Genomic DNA, 19,687 nt, shown 5'->3' with positions numbered 1-19,687 from the left:
ATAAATGCGCGTAAACCCGCGAAAGAGAAATGAAATAAGGTGTGTCTCACAGGTAGGCCCTACGTCACTAGAGAGGTAGGCCTGTTAGATACACCTTTCCTTTACTTGGCAAACAAGGAACCACATCAAATGGACTTGCGCACCAGACATGGCGAAAGTGTATGGAGTCTGTGCATTTCACTCTTCAAAAGTCGACGGTACAGTTCATTTCACTGCTGAGCCCGTTTTCCTCATGAAACTTCACAGCCAACTGAAGTGAAACTTGACAATAGTTGCAGCGTAGTAAGCATTTCATTTTAGTACAATAAAGAATTAGGCTTTCGCCATTCCACTAGAATAGGCGCGGGAAAACGTATAAAATTACGCGCTAATAATTTTATTTTGGGGGTTACCGCCTTATTTGGGCAACAGGAAAAGTTTGAATTACGAATTATTTGCAGCCTCGCGAAGGAACAGTGGCTGGCGGTTATGAAAGCACTGCAGACTTAAGTTGTATCCGACTATAGCAGCGTTTTCTTTAATTAGCACTGGAAGAATTATAGAGAAATATATATTTGCGGAACAGTCACTGTTATTTTGGATCCCTCGTTTACTGCTCTAGCAAGTGCCAAAACTGACACGTATTGCTATTTGGAAAGTTGCGCAACGATGCGTGGCCGCCAGTCCCGTACAACCGCGTAGAGCTCAGGACGCTGCGGTTGTAGAAGTACTGCGCCCACTGCGAAAGTTTAGAAAAAAACATCCACATAAGCACAGCAGAGAAGTGGCTACGTCAGGCGATTCGACTGATAACTGTAGAAGCGTCATTCATAACACACAGAATTATTCTCCAATTCCGGCGTCGTTTTCTGTACTTCCTTTTTAAATAAAAAGATGTTGATCCAAAAATATTTTCATAAACAATAGTTAAATTTGTTAATTTTTGCTTTTCCTTCCTTTGGCTGTTGCCTTGGCCTAATTTCTCAACTCCTTGCGACTCTTGTTTCAAGTTGCCAATTTTGCACAAAAAGTGGTGTACAATTAGGAAACACCAGACAAGGTAACGGGGGACAGTCATATTGCTTATGGTCATAAGGGTTATTGCATGGTTTGATGATGGACGCTGTTTCGCAATATCTTATTATCCACCTTATCTAACCCATATCGCTGGTATATGGTTCCGAGCATCTGCCAGCGTCGCGGCGAGCCGTCACTCAAGGAAATAATGAAACAAAAGAAAAGTTAAACGCAATTGGCATTTTCTCTGGCCGCAACTCGTTCCACGTGCATACAGACCAGCTGACTACGAACCGAATCTCTTTCCTGGTCCCGGATCAGTCTAAACAAAGGTTGAAAACGAAGCAACAGCCATGCGCATGACCGTTGAATAGATGGTGACAACCGAACGCATCTCGAGTTAATCGCGCGGGCACCGAATCGATGAGAAAAGTGACCTTCACACCCCAGGAGATGCCGATAAATACCGTCATCCAAAGGGAGTGAAAATAGCAGAAACATGTTGACCATCAAATAGCTGTCGAAGTCTAAACATTGATTTGGCGCCGCCTTAGGAATGTGTGAGGAGTGCTGGCGTGGGCAAGGGAGGAGGGGGAAGTATGCCGTCTGATTTCGGGGGGGCCCGGCCACCCCCCCCCCCCCCCCCCCCCCCCCCCCATAGTGCGTGCCTGATACGAGATATAAAGAACTGTATATGACTGGGGGGCGCTGCCCAGCCACAGCTCTGCATCGTCGGTTATTTCGGTGTCGCAGGAGGAGCCGCTGCCGTCGTCCGAGGAGCTGGACCAGCTGCGCGTGGACGAGTCGGCGGACGGGACGCTGAAGAGCTTCTGCCGCTGGCAGCGGTTCGTCAACCCGTCAGACGAGAGCCACCCGAACCACCACGACCTGGCTATCCTCGTCACCAGGTTCCTTTCTCTCTCTCTCCTCGTTTTACGTGACAGTAAAAGCCTTTCCTTTCTCTTGCTCTCTTTCCGAACTTTCGTCGTTCTCCTATTATATCAGGGGGGGGGGGGGGGGGGGGGGGCTGAGTGTGAGCTTTGAGGAAAAGCGGAAAACGCACTTCTTTCGGGATTCACGTTCCATGACACGTGCGCCCGCGAGCAAACGTATGCGGACCAAAACGGAAAAGCCTCTTTTTTTCTAGATCCACTTAGACGCGTAGCTTGAAGTTCACGAATACAGCGAAGTATTGGTTCGGTGAAGTTCAGGTGCTGTATTTTTTTTTTTTCACTTCCCATTCTTTTCGCCTTTTGTCATTGGCTCAGACATGGCTCTCAAGCCTCCGCGCCGCCGTTATCGCTGGGATCTATCACTCGGCGCACCGCATGGTAAGAGGAGTGGAAGATGGAATGTTACCAAAAACGGGCCCAGGCCGCATTTACCAATTTTATAGGCTAGGCTCAGGATCCAAATGAATAGATTTTCGCGAAACGGGTAGTTGATGTATTTTATCTAACGGGTCCATTTGTATACCGAGTGTTCCGACGAATACATTTCATAACATCTAAAAACAGCATAGTAGAGCTATAAGTATTTTTTTAAAGCGACTGACAACCAATTTTCATGGTACCCATTTTTTCAGTGCAATGGAAAGCTTACCCGTCAGAGTGTCTAATCATGAAGTGGTAATGCGGAAAAGGCCATAAAACATTCTTTATCATAATTTTTCGATCTGAAGTGAGGATATATTCGTTCACTGGAAGCATGCTGAAAACGCTGATAGGTGAGCGCGATAGCGATTACACGCCGCCATTAGTGCATGGGGGGCAGACCACAAGCGCGGCCGTAGTGATGAGAAAGTATAATTTTGTTTATCAAGTCGATGTTCCTGTGATTGACGTTTTCAGCAGTGTTTCAGATGTATTTCTGCGATAATAGCCGTGTTTATGTGGGTTTCTGTCCAACTGCTTTGGTATTTGACCACTCAAAACGACACCAATCGGATCGAGAACGAAACGCCGCTTTTACCTGTGATACGCAGTTCAGCGTATATTGCCGTAGCCATGCCCGCACTTTTGATTTCTGAATCATAGAATAAAGCGCGAGTGTCTAATAATATCCCAACTGCAGTTTTAAGCAATAATTATGCTTTACTTAATCACAGTCGACTTACGTACAGTAATCTCGGACTACATCCGAACTGTCAAGATTTTATTGCTAGGCCTCGCCACTTATGATTTTTCACTTTCTTTGCCGATTTAAATTTATAATTCTATTTAAATCGCGAACACCGTGCTGGATTCTTATCACTATAAATCATGCGCATTTCATTTCCGTCAACGCTTCTCAAAACATACTGGCCAGTTGTCAGTCCCTCTAATGTCGTTGCATTATTTGCAGAAGTGGGCGTCATAAATTGTGAGAAAATCGCCAATGAACTTTGCGGCAAGACGGATTTTTGACATACGTTGATGAAGACACATTGGGTTTCCGCATACGGTTACGTACTGCCTCACAAGATTGCGGGCTCTGTCCCGCAATCTCACAAAATTGTCGGGAAGTGCGTGTCCGAATGAACCGCGATAATCCGAGAGCGCGTTGCCTGTGTCACGTTTGACTTGCATGTCTGCCTACTAAAACTTTTTCACGTAAGGAAATAACATATTTAGCGGCGAAAGGCGTTGAACAGAAATTCGCTATACTACATTAAGACGGCGAATTGGACCAGTTGGTTGGGTTACATAGTAAGGTTCGTTACAGCGCAACACAATACACAGGCAAAAGAAGGAATAAAACGACGACAGGGCGCTGACTCTCAAGTGATGTTTTAAGACATGTCTAACATATATATAGGTGCCAGTTCATAACCATGACATGCACGACACACAAAGATAGATCGAGGCAACTGTGACCAACTGACGCATAATCAAAATTGACATAGGCATCGCAGTTCCTCCTCATGAAGAGCGATAGATGGTTCGCCTGATACATGCCTTGTCCCTAATCTTTATATTGTAAGCCTCAGCGATTTCCCTTGTCAGATGGCTCGCGTGTTTATAAATTACATTAGTTTTTCTAAAATAGGGGCGACAACCGCACGACTTGTAATGCTCCGGGAAATGAAGTGGTCCAACCCACCCAGCATGAGCTAGCTCTTCAAGGGTTGCGCCAACGTATTATTGAACCACCCATATCCGGCCCCTCCACGTGGTGCAAGGAAGCTACTGAAATTATTGAATTTCTCGAGCTAAAATACGCAGAAAAATCGTGAAGTATGCCTTACACGCAACCTACAGACATGATTTCGTCGGATTGTAATTTGGTTATACGAGAAAACATTTCTGTTACTCGAAAACTCAAAGAAACCCCTTTTCCAGCGTTTATACAATTCATCGACCAGCCACGGCGTCCGCCATTTGCGCGCGCTGGCGCGCGAGTATCTCGGGGGCCACGGAGCTGCGCGCCCGCTTCCTTGCAGTGCCTCCAGATGGCGATACCTCCGCCGCATCGCGGCCCACGCAAGAGGCCGCGTTTCTGCGAAAAAGCCCGCCTTCGTGCATAGCGTTCGCGGCCAGCGTTTCCCGGCAAACATTACGGTTACGTACGCTCCATTTGCCGGGAAGCGTGAGAAGCAGTCAGGGATCTTTGAATGGTATCGCATTACACTTAAGGCGAAGCTTAAGCGTCCTCCATCTTTTTCTTAGCGCACAGAGAGCTCGTAGCACCTGCCAGAGGAGGTGAACCCAGCGCGCCTCCGCTTACCCTTCTCCCAGTGATTCTCCGCCCATTTCTGCTCCCCTCCCCCACTTTGTTCTGCGCTCCTCCGTGCCTTCCCCGGCGCCCACTTCTGCTCTCTACCTCCAGGTACCCTCCTCCTCCGGCGCTCGCTTCCCTCTCCCAGCTCGGTGGCCTCTCACTTAATAGAGACTTTTAGCTTGTACGCTATTCCGGTAAACGGGAGCGGTTTGGGCGGATTACCGGATGGTCGGGGCGTAAACGTGAGCGGGGAAGCCGCCTGGTGTTGTAGAGCTCAACCAGACAAACGCAGAGCTAAAACTGCAGTAACTCACCATATCCTGCTTCGCCACTCGTGCAAATTTTTGGCAGCGGCGTAATTGTGAACACGATTACGCCACTGTCGAAAATTTACGCCAGCAGCTAAGCAGAATATAGTAATTAGCTCTGTGTTTGTGTGGTTGAGCTTTGCGCCACCAGCTGGTGCCACCAATCTGGCCGCTCACGTTGACGCCCCCGCTAAACCGGAAAACCGCCCGCGCTTGCCCGAATACCGGACACGCTAAAGGTCTCTAATCTCGGCGATTTCAAAAACGGGGCATATACGCTTGCGCGAAAAGATCCAAATGGTGGATGATGCGTTGTCACACTGAAGTGCGAGGTTACAAAAAAATAAGTAATCAATAAATAAAGAACCAAATTAATACTTGAATGCATGCACACTCAGTAAAGTGTAAAAAAGTTTTAAAAAATGTTCAAATGCATATAGCTATCGGCACTTGAATACGGCCAGAACTGACTCAATCACACTGCACAGCGATCGGAAGGCTCACGCCAAATCTCCCTTCTCAGGTTCAACATGTGCGCGCCGGGGCTGGAGCTGTGCTCGACGTTAGGCCTGGCCGAGGTGGCCGGCATGTGCCAACCGCAGCGTAGCTGCAACGTCAACCAGGACTCCGGGCTCACGCTCGCCTACACTATCGCGCACGAGATCGGCCACAAGTGAGTGGTGTGTGCTCCCGGGTCTTGTGGTTTGTTTGGTGGAGGCGACAGACTTGAGTGGCCCAACTGTAAACATGCTGCACCTAGCTTAGTGCATGTGAAAGGGCGATCAAAACTCTTCTTCACCCTTCCTTTCGCTCCCCCTCCCCATACTGGAATAAGTCTGGTTAACCTTCCTGCCTTTCCTTCCTCCCTTATCTCTCTGTCTCTTTTGGTGGCTAACAGTACAGCTCTCTGTCAGCATTTTTTTTGTTATTGAAATAAAGTAATACTTTAAATACTTGGGCTTCTCTTAAAATTTTGCGCTTTTTTTTTCTTTTTTTATTGCGTTTCAGTCTTTAACCATCCGCTCTGATGTGAACATCACACACAGTGCACACATTGATGTGGCCTAGGCTTGCATGACGGTGCTATTTATCGGCGACATAAACAGCGTATTTGTTTGTTTGTCTGAAAGAGTCTTCGTTATGTTTTCTTTTTTTTTAATGGATACTTCCACTCCGGTCTATTCGTCCACCGCGAGAAGGGGATGGGAAGTGTGGTTGGGTGTTTTACCGAAATACGCTTACCTTTAGTATGACAGGCATGGCTGATTCACGGACCCTGCTACGTTTATACGTTGCGTCAATGACTATAATTACCGTGTAATTCTAACAACCATAATAGATGTGTACTGAAGTGCGCTCACATAATAATAAAAAAATATGTACACTGAAGATGTTCATAAAGAAGAGAAAACTACTGGTGAAGCGCTTTAGTACTGTCATCTCATTTTGCGAGAATAGTCGTGCTTGTCCAATCTCTAGCTCTACTTACGATAGCGTAAAAAAAAAAAAAAAAATGTGGACCCTGTACGTTCGCTCGGATTCAACGCCATCAGAGTGAATGTAATACAGCAAAGAGGGAACATACCCTGGACGGTGGCACTACAGAAAAACGCCGAAAGTTGTTTTAAATGTAGGACATAAGTAGCTCCAGACGAAGTCCTCAGCGCTCTTTTTTTTTTTTTTTTGCCCGTCTATGCAACGCTGTATTTTCACGTCCCACATAGAAGGCTTTCTTCGAGGGGCACTGGACACACTGTTTTGTTTCCTTTGTGTCACGTGTCGCAGCTTCGGCATGAGCCACGACGGGCCGCACAACGGCTGCCAGGCGCCGGCGGGGCTCCGGCAGCACGTGATGGCGCCCCACCTCAGCTCGGACCCGTCGCCTCTAGTGTGGTCCAATTGCAGCCGAGAAGAGATCACGCGCTTCCTCGAGTGAGTGTCGAAGCCCGGCCCGATCGTCGCCGTCTGTTGGCGACGTGACGGGGGCTGCCGCCGTGTTTCCCGGCGTGGCCGTCGCTGAAATGCGCAGCCTCGAAAAAAAATGCGTTTGTAATGGCAAAGAAAGAAAGAAAAGAGAGAAAAAAAAACGGCGGGCAGGTTGGCCGGAGGAGGGAAGTTTTTGACCTTCTCCTCCCTGTAGAATATGATGGGAAAGGGAGAAAAAATAATTAAAGCAAGGCGGTGGAGATGATGATGATTGTGATAAATACAGAAAGCTACGTGCCAAGTGCGACGTACGTTCTAACTATGCACTTTCGGCCTTTTGTAGATGTGAAGAAATGGAAAATGTTGCTATAGCCTACTAGAGTTAAGGTCACCTTGGAAATGCCATTAGCTCTCTTTGTCGTTTCACGCCATAGTCTCGCACGCTTTCTTGTTTGAAAAACGGCTGGAGGTGCAAGTGAGCCAATTTCGTTGTGTGGTTCGTACTCCGGGCAGATCGCTGAGAAACTGCGCAATGGTCTCGGTAGACCACGTCGCAAAAAAAAAAAAAAAAAAGTGCAGCAATTGTTGATCGAGTCTTGAAAGGCGACCACTGAGGGACGAAATATTGTTTTACAGAATCCAAGCGGCTCGCCAGGGAGCATTCTGGGTGCTGTCCAGTCTAGGAACTTCCCGCGTATGTTTGTGTAGCGCGAGAATTGCGATAAAGCAAGATTTACTTGCAGCTATAAGCGTTCGGTGAGAACTTAAGATCTAGCTAAGATACTAGTTTTTTGAATACATGCGACACACAGAAAGCTCTAGTTTAGTAAGCGCTGAACAGATTTGGATCAAACGTTTGACATTTAAAGTGAGAAAAGTTACATTTTGTATTAAACTGTGGAAGGAAGTTTTAGAACTGACCATAATTTTTTTTCAGTTGCATCAAGTTAGATTCTGCTCACTCCAAAACCACCATTAAGCCAATTTTTTGTTGACATCAACTAAACTGTGTTTTCACCCACCACACATGTAGAACCCTGTGAACAGGGTCCTTGAGGTGTTGCCAGAACATATTGCAAATTGTGAATCTGTTAATCCGTGACCAAAAAAGATGTCGTATTTCTGCAAAGTGCATGTGTCAAAGCATTTAAAAAGCAAAAGCATTATTGCATTACAATTGGCTCTAGACAGCAGTGGTGTTTTCTGAATTGAACCTCTTCAAAACTCGCGGAACAAGAGTAACAGTTTCATTCACATTGAAAAGTAACACGCCGATTTCTTTTTCTTGAAGCACTTTATTAGGTTACACATACGAAATATCGATATTTGTTTTTGTTTTGAAATTTTATTGTTGCGCGTTGACTTGTAATTTTTGTGGTTGGCTGGCTGCGCTTGAAGAGGTGCGGTTTGTTTGATTCCCTCAGTGTTGTGTCGGGAGCCTAATCGTTCCTGAGTTTCGCCGGGCAACTCCCGTCGTAGCAGTCCTTGACGTTTGTTTTGTATTCAGTGACTACCACGCAGATGAGCGCTGTCGTCAGTTTAGGCCGTCCATTTTCACCGTTATCCGTACGAGTGCATAAAAGGAACGAAAGCTAGTTGCTTTCGTTCCTTTGTATCATTATACACCAGCTGTCGTCCGTGGTAGCTGCTAGTCTTCTCACCAGCTCGCCTAGGAGCGCACAAAATAAAGAAAATAAATAAATACTTGCGACGCGTATGTTGAGGGCTTGTTTACCGTGTATTTGTTATGCAGAACCTCACGTATAACGACCGCCAGTGTTGCTTATTCTTTCTGCCTGTCAGTGTGGTTTGCGGAACCACAAATACCGCTCTTTATTGTGCTGGTCGTGCCATCCAAAGCGAAAACTTTTTCGCGGAACCCGAAACTTGTGCCCATATGGGCACAATGCAAACAAGCCGCACCTCTTTGCGGACGTGTTAAGAGTCGCGAGAAAAAAAGGTCCCCAAGCATACCCCAACGGTGGGAGGAGCTCATTGCAAAGCCTCAGAGACGCCTGTCACACCTTTTCCGTGCGCGATCAGGCATCGGGAGCGAGGTGCCACGCGCCAGCGTGAGTTCGCGTTATTCCGCCGGGATGAGACATGTGTCGGTGTGCAGGGAAAGAAAACAAAAATATATGCAGATCGTATGCATTTTGAAAATATATGTTAATGCGAAGCATCTCCTGATGACATGTTTTAACGTTTCGGTTTTTTAACGTTTCGGGTTTTTGTGTACTTCACTTCCGCTCTCTGTACTCGCTTGGGGAGCATCAGAAGCAGGCTGATTCACGCCCCCAACACAGTACGATTGCGACGTGTATTTGCCTAACGCCATATATAATAAAGCACCTAACGCCATCTAGAGCACAAAACGCATGACACATAAGCGCAGCGAGAACGAATAAGCAGGCGCATGCACAACGCTCCGCTGAAGTAGGCACTATAGAGGGTGAAGAAAACGTCGTCGAAAACGTCGCGTTTCCCGCAGGCCTTGCGAGTGCGAAGTGTCACAGTGAGCGAATGAGGCCAACAAGACGCCGGTCTACGAGAAAGAAAACCCGCGGAGGGAGTGGGAAAAACAAAATGCTTCGCAAAAATAACCTTCGCGAAGTCTATTGTTCTACTCTGCTATCGCGCGACCTCACACTGCACTAAATTTATGGTAATTCGTCATTTGTGGTGAGTTGGAAAGTTGACGCGACTTATGCCGCCGGCCCTGCCCCGCGTGATTGTTACGGCGTAAAAGATAATAATCAGGTAAACGTAAATAAAAACTAAACTGAAACTAAGTGAATGAACAAAAAGCTGTATTCTGCCTTCTTTCTCACGCCCGATTGTTCTTAGATTCCGAAACAGCCTTGGGGACCCAGTGGCTATGGCCTTACGCTGTAGAGCACAAGCTGGCGGATTCGAATGCAGGCCGATGCTGCCACGTTTAGATGACGTCAAAATGAAAAAAAAAAAGAAGAAAAACGTTCTTGTGGCGAGCCTCCTTGGGCATGACGCAAGACAGTGAGACTTCACAAGGACGCAGAAAGCAAAAGACAACCACAGCCACGGTGTTTGTCTTTTATTTCTGCGTCCGTGTGAAGTTGCGCTGTTTTCCGCCACGCACACGCATCAATTTGTCCAAATGTCAGCTCACGTGAGCCTTCTTGGGCGCACGCTGAAGAGCGCTAGTTTGCCAAACTTCGGAATCCTCTACTAATCGCCCCTGTATTGCTTACGCACGTTAAACCGGATCAATCGTTCAGCAAATCCCACCATGCGGGGAACGCGGGCAGCACACCGCGTAGCTCACTGATCGTGTACGTGGATTTGTATGTGCACGTCGCGCAGCCGAGACTGGGGCAGCTGCCTCGACGACGAGCCGCGGGCGCACCAGTTCACGTTTCCGCTGCTGCCACCGGGCGCCATGTACGACGCCGACCACCAGTGCCGGCTGCAGTACGGACCCGCTGCCCAGCACTGCGATGGCATCGAGGTGAGCGGCATCCTTCTTCCCCTGTGCCGCCTTTTCCCCTTTTGCTTTCTAAATAGCGCTCACGCAACGCTACATCAACTCAGCACAAGCTGTGCTGAGCTGATACAGCGCTGTTCACTTCCTACAAAAGCAAGATGCGCGTGCGGAGTGCGAGACACGCTGGGCAGGAACTGTGTTTACAGTTTCTCCTATTGCGGTAACTATAAGGTTGCTTCTTTTTGCCGCTGTCCGCGTCGTCGTGTTGTTTCAAGGGAGTTCGTTTTTCTTTGTGATTGCTTGTGTTTTGAATGTTTTTTTTTTTAACTGATCGAGATTCCAGTCCCCGTACGGTGCCTTGGTGCAGGTGCGCATACACGTGCGTGCGTGCGTGCGCAAAACAGAATTTTCTATTGGCTGTAGCTCCCTGTTATGTCGACTTTGAGAACATTATTGTACAGAAAGACGTTCGAGATTTACCCTCGAGTTACATTTCCAATATCGTGAATGTCCCGCCTGCGGCAAGCTTTTCTGCAATGTTTGATGGTAATGCGGGCAGAGCACGCTTTACAGAAACGGGAGGCATATGTTGGACTGAGAAGACGGGAAGATATTTTTTTTTTTTAAATTCCTGTTTTAGGATATTTACTGAATCAGTCGCCTCTTAGTTTAAATTTGAAGCTGGGTCGAGTTGTGGCAGTTCTGACGTTCTACAACTGCGAGAGCAATGAAATGAAAACGCAAATAAGTGCTCTTCTCTCAGAACGCAATGGAAATAGAGTATCCGCTGTTTCTAGGATTGCGTGAATCTGCAGAAATTTGTTTTTAATCAGAGAGAGACTTATAATCTACAAATTTATTAGGTCAGGGCTACTCCTCGGTCTCACATCCCGCAAAGAATGCAGCTCCAGGGCGTACTTCATGCGCTGAAGCAAATAGTGCGAAAATTTTGCAACGAGTGCGTACCATACATTATGCCCCTTGAGTAATGTTCCTTTAGCTTCACATAAATACTTGCGGCCAGCACATTATTTTACTCTAGCGAGAGTACAACATAATTTGATTTTCATCCAATTCTGTATTCGCGCTGGCCACATGCACCATCATATGTCAGGCACTAATGTGGTTCATGAAAAAAAAAAATAAGGAGGAAACATAGTTTCCGAGCTATGAAGCGGATGTAGATAAGGGTTACGCCACGAGCACGCATCGTGATATAAAATAAGTGAGTGCCGCAAGTGTTTTTCTGCTTCGTTCACGTGATAGTGCATGCACGTGTCTTGACGACGGGTGTGTCCCTGTGCCAGGAAGTGTGCCGGACGCTGTGGTGCCGTCTGGACAACAAGTGCGTCACAAAGATGGAGCCAGCCGCGCAGGGAACCGTCTGCGACAAGAACAAGGTACGCAAAGGCGTGCGACATTCTCGTTGTTGTTGTTTACGATGCTGCTGCTGCTGCTGATGATGATGATGGTTTTGTTGGTGGTAGTGGTGGTACCAACTTCACCATGTTATCGAGACAATGGTTGGGAAACGGAAAAACATTTTGCAGTAACATCTTGACTAGTTTTACCCTGTCCAGCGCAAACCCACATATTTATATTCTTGTTGTTTGCATGCTGTGTCCATGCAGCAGCTAAGAACAGCCGCATAATCGTATCTACAAATGAAAATTGACAGTCACTTAGGTATCCTTACGCGATCTAAATGCGAAAGCATAATGACTTCTGTAATTAATTGGTTATGTCCTTGATACTAGACGTCATTTATTGTCACGTGTCCATCGCTACTCTACCTTAATACACCTTGCTCTAATTTGTAGTAACCTTAATTCACCTTGATCCACTTTAATTTATCTTAAGTCGCCTTACTCTAACTTGTTCGAATTTTAATTCTGTATTACCACTGACGTCATACTAGACTTTGATGACCTCACTGATCATGATGATGATGATCTTTGCTACCACTCGTGGCGGACAACGCCGGCTTTCTTGCCTCACGGGACATATAATGCTTTCGTATTAAATAAATCTTCATATCCCTCTCAACTAGAATGCTAACGCGCAATCCTCAAAAAGTGAAAGCGGGCTTGCGAGCGCGTGATCATTCATACATAGTAGAGCCAGTGTTTGTCTTGTGAAACAGCACTCGTTTTTTTTTTTTTTTAATTCCTACCCTACGCAAACATCCGTAATGTTGACTGTTGTAGGGTTTGGCGGTCGTAGCTGTAGAGATGAACTTGGGACGACAGGGCTAGGCGAGCAGGATTTACATTTAGAAACAGGACATACATTGGCTGACTAGCGCGACTCCCATATGGAGCCCGCAAAACTAACATACAGCAAACAGTTTACGAGCACACAGCTCACTAGTACATTTCTAGTATGACAGAGCACTCAGCTCCCGACAACGAGCACGACACGAGCACTCCCTAGCAGCCGGCAAATGCTGCTTATAAGCCCTTACTCGACGTCATAGTTCGACGTCATTCAGGATGACCCGCCTTTTTGGAGGATGAGGTGTGCCGACTTGGAGGATGAGGTGTGCCGAATTGGAGGATGAGGTGTGCCGACTTGGAGGATGAGGGCTCACACACACAAAGGCACACACGTTCGAGCCCATACACACAAAGGCTCCGGAGTCGACGACCGAGGGCTTCGTAGAACTGTGCTCCGTCTCGGGTGGTGCGGCCAAGTACCAATTTCCGGAGTTGATCGCGCGCCACGTGGCCGCCGGTCATCCGCAGTTCTCGGTACCGCCCAGCTTTCAGTGCTGACGTCAGAGGGCTTCGTAGAACTGCTTTGTCCCGGGTGGCTCGGCCAAGTACCAATTTCCGGAGTTGATCGCGCGCCACGTGGCTGCCGGCTGTCCGCAGTTCTCGGAAGGGCGCCCCGACTGGTGGGCTTGGAACACGTGCAGCGGGCTGAAAGCTGGCACGTTGCCACCCCGTACGGCCATTCTTAACACTGTGCTAATAGCGCATTTTGCACAACCTCGTGAGGTTGCGTAACCTTAAGTGGGTGGCTAGTGAATGTCACGTGCTCGGTCTATGTCGTTTCATTCGTTGTGGACGTATGTACGAATGCATTCGCAAGCAAACAACGTTGCTGTGTTGCTATGAAACGTGAATCCCAAACGATCACTATGTTACTCTTGGGCATGCAGTTTACATCTAAATTTGTTATAATAGCGTGTGTGGAAGGAATGTATCGCACTGAGAATTCGCGGCGCCCTCCTCCTCTTCCTCCTATGTTTTCTTCGCCACATCTGGAGTTAGCGGCGAGGAAATAATTTGAGCAGAATGCTTCGTCAGTTCTTTTCTTGCCCTATGTGGGAGTTCCTAGTGGAATACATATCTGCACGTTTTCTAACGGAGCGGGCCTCGAATTTTCCAACTTTCTCGTTTGGCGCACTTGTTCTTATCTTTCTTGATATCACGTTGTTAAAAAGAGTGCTAAAGAGAATCACTAAATCAGTTGAGCCTGCTTAACTATTCTTTCGAAGTTCTATTTTTTTGCTTATTTCGCGGTAATATATTGTTTATCAGAAAAGAAAAATGAAGGTCAAAGTTGTGCTTCATTAAGTTCACGTCGAAAACCCAGTGCCGCCGGTGTTTCAGTGTGACGTCACGGATGACAGAGTATTTCTTCGCACTTGGGCCGCTGTACCACACGTATATGTGGTCCTTGATGCTCGCTAAGTTCGGTCTTTGATTCTTTTAGAATAAAATGTATTCAGCCTTTGCCGATTAGAAGTTAACTAGACTAAAGTAGACATTGCCAAAATCCATGACGTCACGGCTAGCTGTGGCGGCAACTGCAAGGCGTCGTCGCTAGCCGTCACTCGTTGTTGCACTGTTCTGGCTCATCAAGATTCCCACGGTTAGAGTGGCTTTTTCGGTATCGTAAGACGGCAATTTACTAATAGAGCTCAAATTATTTTTTTTTCTCTCTGGTGTATCCTTAACTGCTTCATTTGGCAACTACTTAAGGGGATGGGAAAATAAAATATTAAGCCGAGTTAGATCGATAGATTACTTGTCGGCAAGTCTATCACCGTTTGCTGCGTGCCACTGTATCACTTAGTTGCGTCGAAAATTGGCACCGAAGGACCCGCTCCTGTTTCCCAGTTTGAACCGCCCCCGCGGAAACGGACGAGTTGACGTAATCTCCACGTGACCTCACTCCATGCCGGTTTCTTTAAAGCTGTGTTGTAAATCAGCCAGTGCTGACGTCACATGATAGGTTCCATAGCCCACAAGAGGTGAAGCCACTTCTATTTTTCATTTTCGCTATTTTCTCGCTTATACAAGCTCTGTTCTGGCTACGAATTACGAATTCGTTATTGTAGAAACCTAATCTTTCAATGTAGCTTGACTTAGCATGAACCTTTAGTGTCTCTTTGAGTCATAATCTCGGCTGCTGCCACGCCTCTTCGTCGAAGGCATCGTCGCGTGTCCCCTGTAACCGTGTGTCGTGCAGTAAGCGTCGTCGCTTTGCGTGCACAGTGGTGCTACCTGGGCGAGTGCACCGAGATGGGCGAGCGTCCGGAGGCCATCGACGGACACTGGGGTCCGTGGTCCAACTGGTCCGAGTGCTCGCGCAGCTGTGGAGGAGGCGTCATGGTCTCCGAAAGGCACTGCGACCACCCGAGGTGCGCAACATTAGCATACCTTTTTTCTCGTTCTTTTGCTAGCACGATGGAACGTCGCTTTGTTTTAGTTGACTAGAGGCGACGAGCGATTGTGATGTTTAAGGCTCATGCGAACAACTAGAAATATGTTGCCGATGCCGAAAAGATGCTGTCTCATGCCGAAAACTAGAAACTGTTTGGCAACCGGAGTTGCCAAACAAGCACAAAATGGAAGCAGCCCTTCGCGGACACGACGAAAGTGACCTATGTCATCGAGGTGGTTCATGAAGATAGCAGACAGAGAGCATCGATCACAATAATTCGCAGTGTTAACCTTCCGTAAACCTTAGTCTTTTGTGAAATAAAGTACTTACTCACTTGCAAAAGAAAAATCATCAAGGAAACCGATAATTAGTGAAAGTGCTCTGTGATACGGTGCGTAGCACTCAGTGGCGCTGTATGTAGTGCAGACCTTTTTCTTTTTTAATAATTTTATGTACACTATATGCCTGTATCATCTCCTTTGCGTATAATTCTCGTCGTGCTACTGTGCGCATTTATATCCGGGCTTCGGTTACTCTCTTTACGCTTTCTTTTCTGAGCGTTATTATTATTTTTTTTTGTCATCAGCGCTGCGTGAAAAGGTGTAGGTGTCATCATTGTAACTTGACTGACTTTCAACTGACTTCTTCGATATGCTGAGACAGTGCCTTCCTGTATGTAATCAACGTTTCTTTTCTTTTTTTTTTTTCTGGTGGTCGGCTGTCGTCTTGTGTCGCTGACGGCTGTAGCGCATCCGGCCGTTGTTCCGTGCAGCAGGTCGCGTGTACATGAGCAGATTTGGGGCGAACAGCGGCGTCAGTCTTACCAGAACGTAAGCCCGCCAGGCCTTGCGCGGTGCAAGCACCAGAAACGACTACATGGATGTCTAGCGACCGCCATCGCGCCCAATTTGACAACACGAACAGCTGTCCGAGAGATGTCCAAAGCAATGAAGTGATGTTCTATTAGGCTGCTGGAACCAGATACACCGCAATGATAGATTGACTCATAAATCTTTGCAAAGTAAAGGACTGGCTCGATGGCCAGAATTCCCAGCACCTGCAGGCGGCCGCCATGTTCTTGTCATGATGATAATGCTGATTAGGGGGACTGCGGGAACGGCGCGTTTGCTGTTATCAGTCGCCTGCGGTGGCTAGTTCCGAAAGCGCTGCAGCCTTCTTGTCGTCTTTAAATGCTGTTAAGTGTATCCCTTTTAATGCCGATCAAATTTCAGTTCACAAATATATACCAGGGACATCATTTAGCGACAGCATCCTGCGTCATCGTCTGCTTCAGCGGAGCTTGTTACGATCGGCCAGCAGGGCAATTACCTTCTGGTCTCTGCTGCACCACTGCGGCGAATCGCTTCGTGAAGCTAGTAGTGCGTCCCCTCGGACAGACCTGCGGCTACAACTAGGCGAGACACTTTTGGCGAATCGAGTGTTGACTGATGACTCACTGTCGCCGCCACCGACGATGGGAGCCGGAAACTCCTGGAAAAGGACGTTCTACGCCGTTTCCTCACGGACTCCGGTAACCGCCAAGGTCGTTTAACAGATGCTCCAGCTAATTACTGGGTCATCCCAGGAACCAAGACACGACAGTCTGAGTCAAGCGAGACAATCCCTGTCTACAAAGCTCCCTTCCATTCCTTGTGTTCAGGGAACAAAGGTGCCGGAGTGCTTATGCGCACCCTCGGTCTCAAGGCGGAGCCTTCGGCGACTTCGGACGCTCCGGCTGGAGGAAAGTGTGACCGCAGATTTCCATGACCTACGAATCTAGGGAGGATCAAATGGATTTGCTGAATGTAGTAGTTTGCTGTGATGTGTGCTTGCCAGAAAGATGTAGCTTTCTGATCTGTAGCTAATGCTGCGAGAACGATGTACTGTGCTCCGTGCTCCGGCCAGTACGATACCCCTTGTTGCATGTAAATAAGTTTGCGATTCCAATGTAAATAAACCCCCTATTCCGTTCCTCAACCTCTCGACCTCGTAATCTTCAGGAAAGAAGCAAACCTCGCTAAGTAAACTCTGACGACGGCACGGTACCGCTTAGCCTCCGTGTGACGTCTCGGTAGCGTAGGCCAGCTACCCGTTACGAGACACACCGGCGGCGTAGGCTAGAGAGCGACCCTCGGTGTGACGCCAGACTCTTTGGCTACGACGCACGGCTCCTACAAGCTGCAGCATTGTCTGCTTCACTGCACTTGCAGCGTCTTGCAGTTGGCCAAGAATTTTTCCGCAGCTGGAAGCAGCCTAACAATACACGCTTTTCAGGGCTTGAGGCAGTGTATGAAAGATACTAGACGACATCTGGTGCGCTGTAGCTAGGGCTCCGTGTTTGCGGATAAATCCGAAAAACTCCGATAAACACTCGCCGGTAAAAGTTTTGACAATTCGGATTTATCCGATAAACTCCGCTTTTAACGGCCAATATGACCCTGTTCCGTTCTTTATCGAAGGGCATGTCCTAAGCGGTCACTGATACACCGGCCGGTCTGGCCGATATAATCTTTACCTCACGTCAACAGCATCTCGCAGACCGCACCCATCGCACATTTAACAGAGGGATTCTCGCCTCCGGGAGCGCGAGACAACATCTTGATATACGGTCCCCCGGCGGCACTTGAGCACCAGGGGAACGAATCGAGCGCGGAAAGCCTGCTGGCTGAAAGCATGGCATGCTCACATGACGCATTTCTGTAGCAAGGAACAGAAATTTTGGGTAAGCAAAATGGGAAGAAAGCGAAAGCTTTCCAGTGACTACGTAAAGGACCTTAGTGATTTTGAAGGGTCAACATCATCTGAAGGAGTCATTGCTTGCAAGTTTTGCTGTGTGACAGCAATGCCAACGGCAAGAGCGCCTTGAGAATTGCGGAGCATCTACAGTCACGACGCCACGTCCAGCTGAAGGAGTCACGTCTAGACACAGATGAGTCCCTTTTTAACTGTTGATGCTCCGAATTTACGGCTATGTGAGAGTGTGTGTAGCATGCTTCGTACAGTCTGGCCCGGTTTCTCCGTTTATTGTGCACGCTTCCTTCTATGCCAGGGTCTTAACAGACTTCACATAGTGGCAATCCAATTTGTTCACATCGTCTTGTTATTCGTATTCCTTAGGCAACTCGTCACAGTAAAGCTCGCTGGAAGAACGCATCACACGGGTACGATCCAATAGACAAGACGCGGATGACATCCCGCAGCAGTGGATGCCTGGGGGTGTAGTGTCAGTACCGGCGGTGTTGGTAGCTGAGCAAAGGATGTCACCACCGACGCATCGTCGAACTCCTTTTCGGACAGGTCGGCGTCAAGCTGTATGTTGCGCGCGGTATGGTCGCTTTTGAACTTGCTGCAGAGTGCTCTGTGGGTCTGCTAAAACTTGCGAGTTCCGGTGCGCTCATCGAAGGACTCGCAGTGTTCAAACCAGCGTAACTTGGCTAGCTGCTTCGCATACTGACGAGCTTGGGCGGTCTTGTTCCACATCCGGAAAATATCATCGTGTCGGTGGATATTTGCAGCGTAAATCTTTCTGAGGCGCTTGCGTGCCGCCCGCAAATTGTCGAGGAGTTTGTTCGACGTCGGAAGCGTTTCATTCACTTCCATATGTCGTGTCGCTTGTGCCACCGGGGCCAAACGACGGGTGACGGGAACGCTGGCCTCGAACGTGGCCACAGACTGGCGGCAAAAATCCCAGTCAATTGTCCGAGTCTGGTGAACGCGCTTCTTGCGGTGGCGAGAAGCTGGATAGCCCAGATCAGATAGTGATCCGAATCCAATTGCTCACGCCCGCATCGCCACTTCCTCACCACGCCCTCATCCACCAACGTCAAGTTCGCATTAAAGTCTCTTTGTTCCGGCTGCGGGCTGTAGTGCGTTGGGTAGTCAAGCTCGCTTGTCGAGGGTCAGGCGAGGGTCAGGCGAGCCGCCTCGGCCGCATCCCGGAACCGCAGGCGCCGACCGTCTACCCTTGTCGTCAACCCACTCTTGGTGCTGCGCGTTGAAGTCACCCACCACATGGAGGCCGTCCTTCGGGTATCATCATCATCAGCCTGGTTACGCCCACTGCAGGACAAAGGCCTCTCCCATACTTCTCCTTCGGGTAACGCCATCGCAAGTCCGCCATCAACTGGACGTCGGTGCCGCCCTCCCCTGAACTCGCTTCAAGCAGCTGGGCTCATGCCGGTGGTAATAAGACGCCAAGATCAGGTGTCGCCTGTCATAAGTGCAACGGACGGCAACCACCTTCTAGGCTGCGTTACAGTAGGCGGCGGTATAGATTTGTGCTGGCGGTAAGTCCCGGCGCGCAAGCACTGCCGCCTGTGCTTTAACCTAACGGGCCCGTGGGGGCAGGTAGGTCCCTGCCGCGCTTCCTGTTCTCGATGGAAGGCTAGGAGGAGTAGTTGTAGCCACTGACACCAGGCTCTTACCCTTTGTATTCTGCAGTAGCGATGACCCTGGTGGTCCAGAGATGCGGAAAAGCTCGTTGGACTCCGTTGCTCTCATAAGCAGCGCGCGGCAGTTGCACTGCAGAATGTCCGGAGGCGCCGGCGTCACTCAGACGAGCGATGAAGCATGGGTGTCTCACTTGTCGTCTGGAATGTCTCATTTTCTTCGCATCTCTAGC

The 19,687-nt window shown here is 48.3% G+C and overlaps 1 protein-coding gene across 3 annotated transcripts in view; it reads left to right on the top strand.

Annotated features, from left to right (window-relative positions):
- Positions 1-19,687, top strand: part of LOC126542246 (A disintegrin and metalloproteinase with thrombospondin motifs 7-like) — a 152,502-nt gene that overhangs the window by 86,631 nt on the left and 46,184 nt on the right. For all 3 annotated transcript variants that reach the window (XM_050189218.3, XM_050189220.3, XM_050189222.1), the window contains 6 exons: positions 1,750-1,904; positions 5,527-5,676; positions 6,789-6,935; positions 10,272-10,416; positions 11,700-11,792; positions 14,898-15,043. In XM_050189218.3, the coding sequence (XP_050045175.2) occupies positions 1,750-1,904; positions 5,527-5,676; positions 6,789-6,935; positions 10,272-10,416; positions 11,700-11,792; positions 14,898-15,043 (836 nt within the window). The remainder of the gene's footprint in view (positions 1-1,749; positions 1,905-5,526; positions 5,677-6,788; positions 6,936-10,271; positions 10,417-11,699; positions 11,793-14,897; positions 15,044-19,687) is intronic.

The sequence above is a fragment of the Dermacentor andersoni genome, chromosome 2 (assembly GCF_023375885.2).
Source record: "Dermacentor andersoni chromosome 2, qqDerAnde1_hic_scaffold, whole genome shotgun sequence".
Lineage (NCBI taxonomy): Eukaryota > Metazoa > Arthropoda > Arachnida > Ixodida > Ixodidae > Dermacentor > Dermacentor andersoni.
Note: the sequence above shows the minus strand (reverse complement) of the source record. Positions and strands in the feature narration are given on the sequence as shown.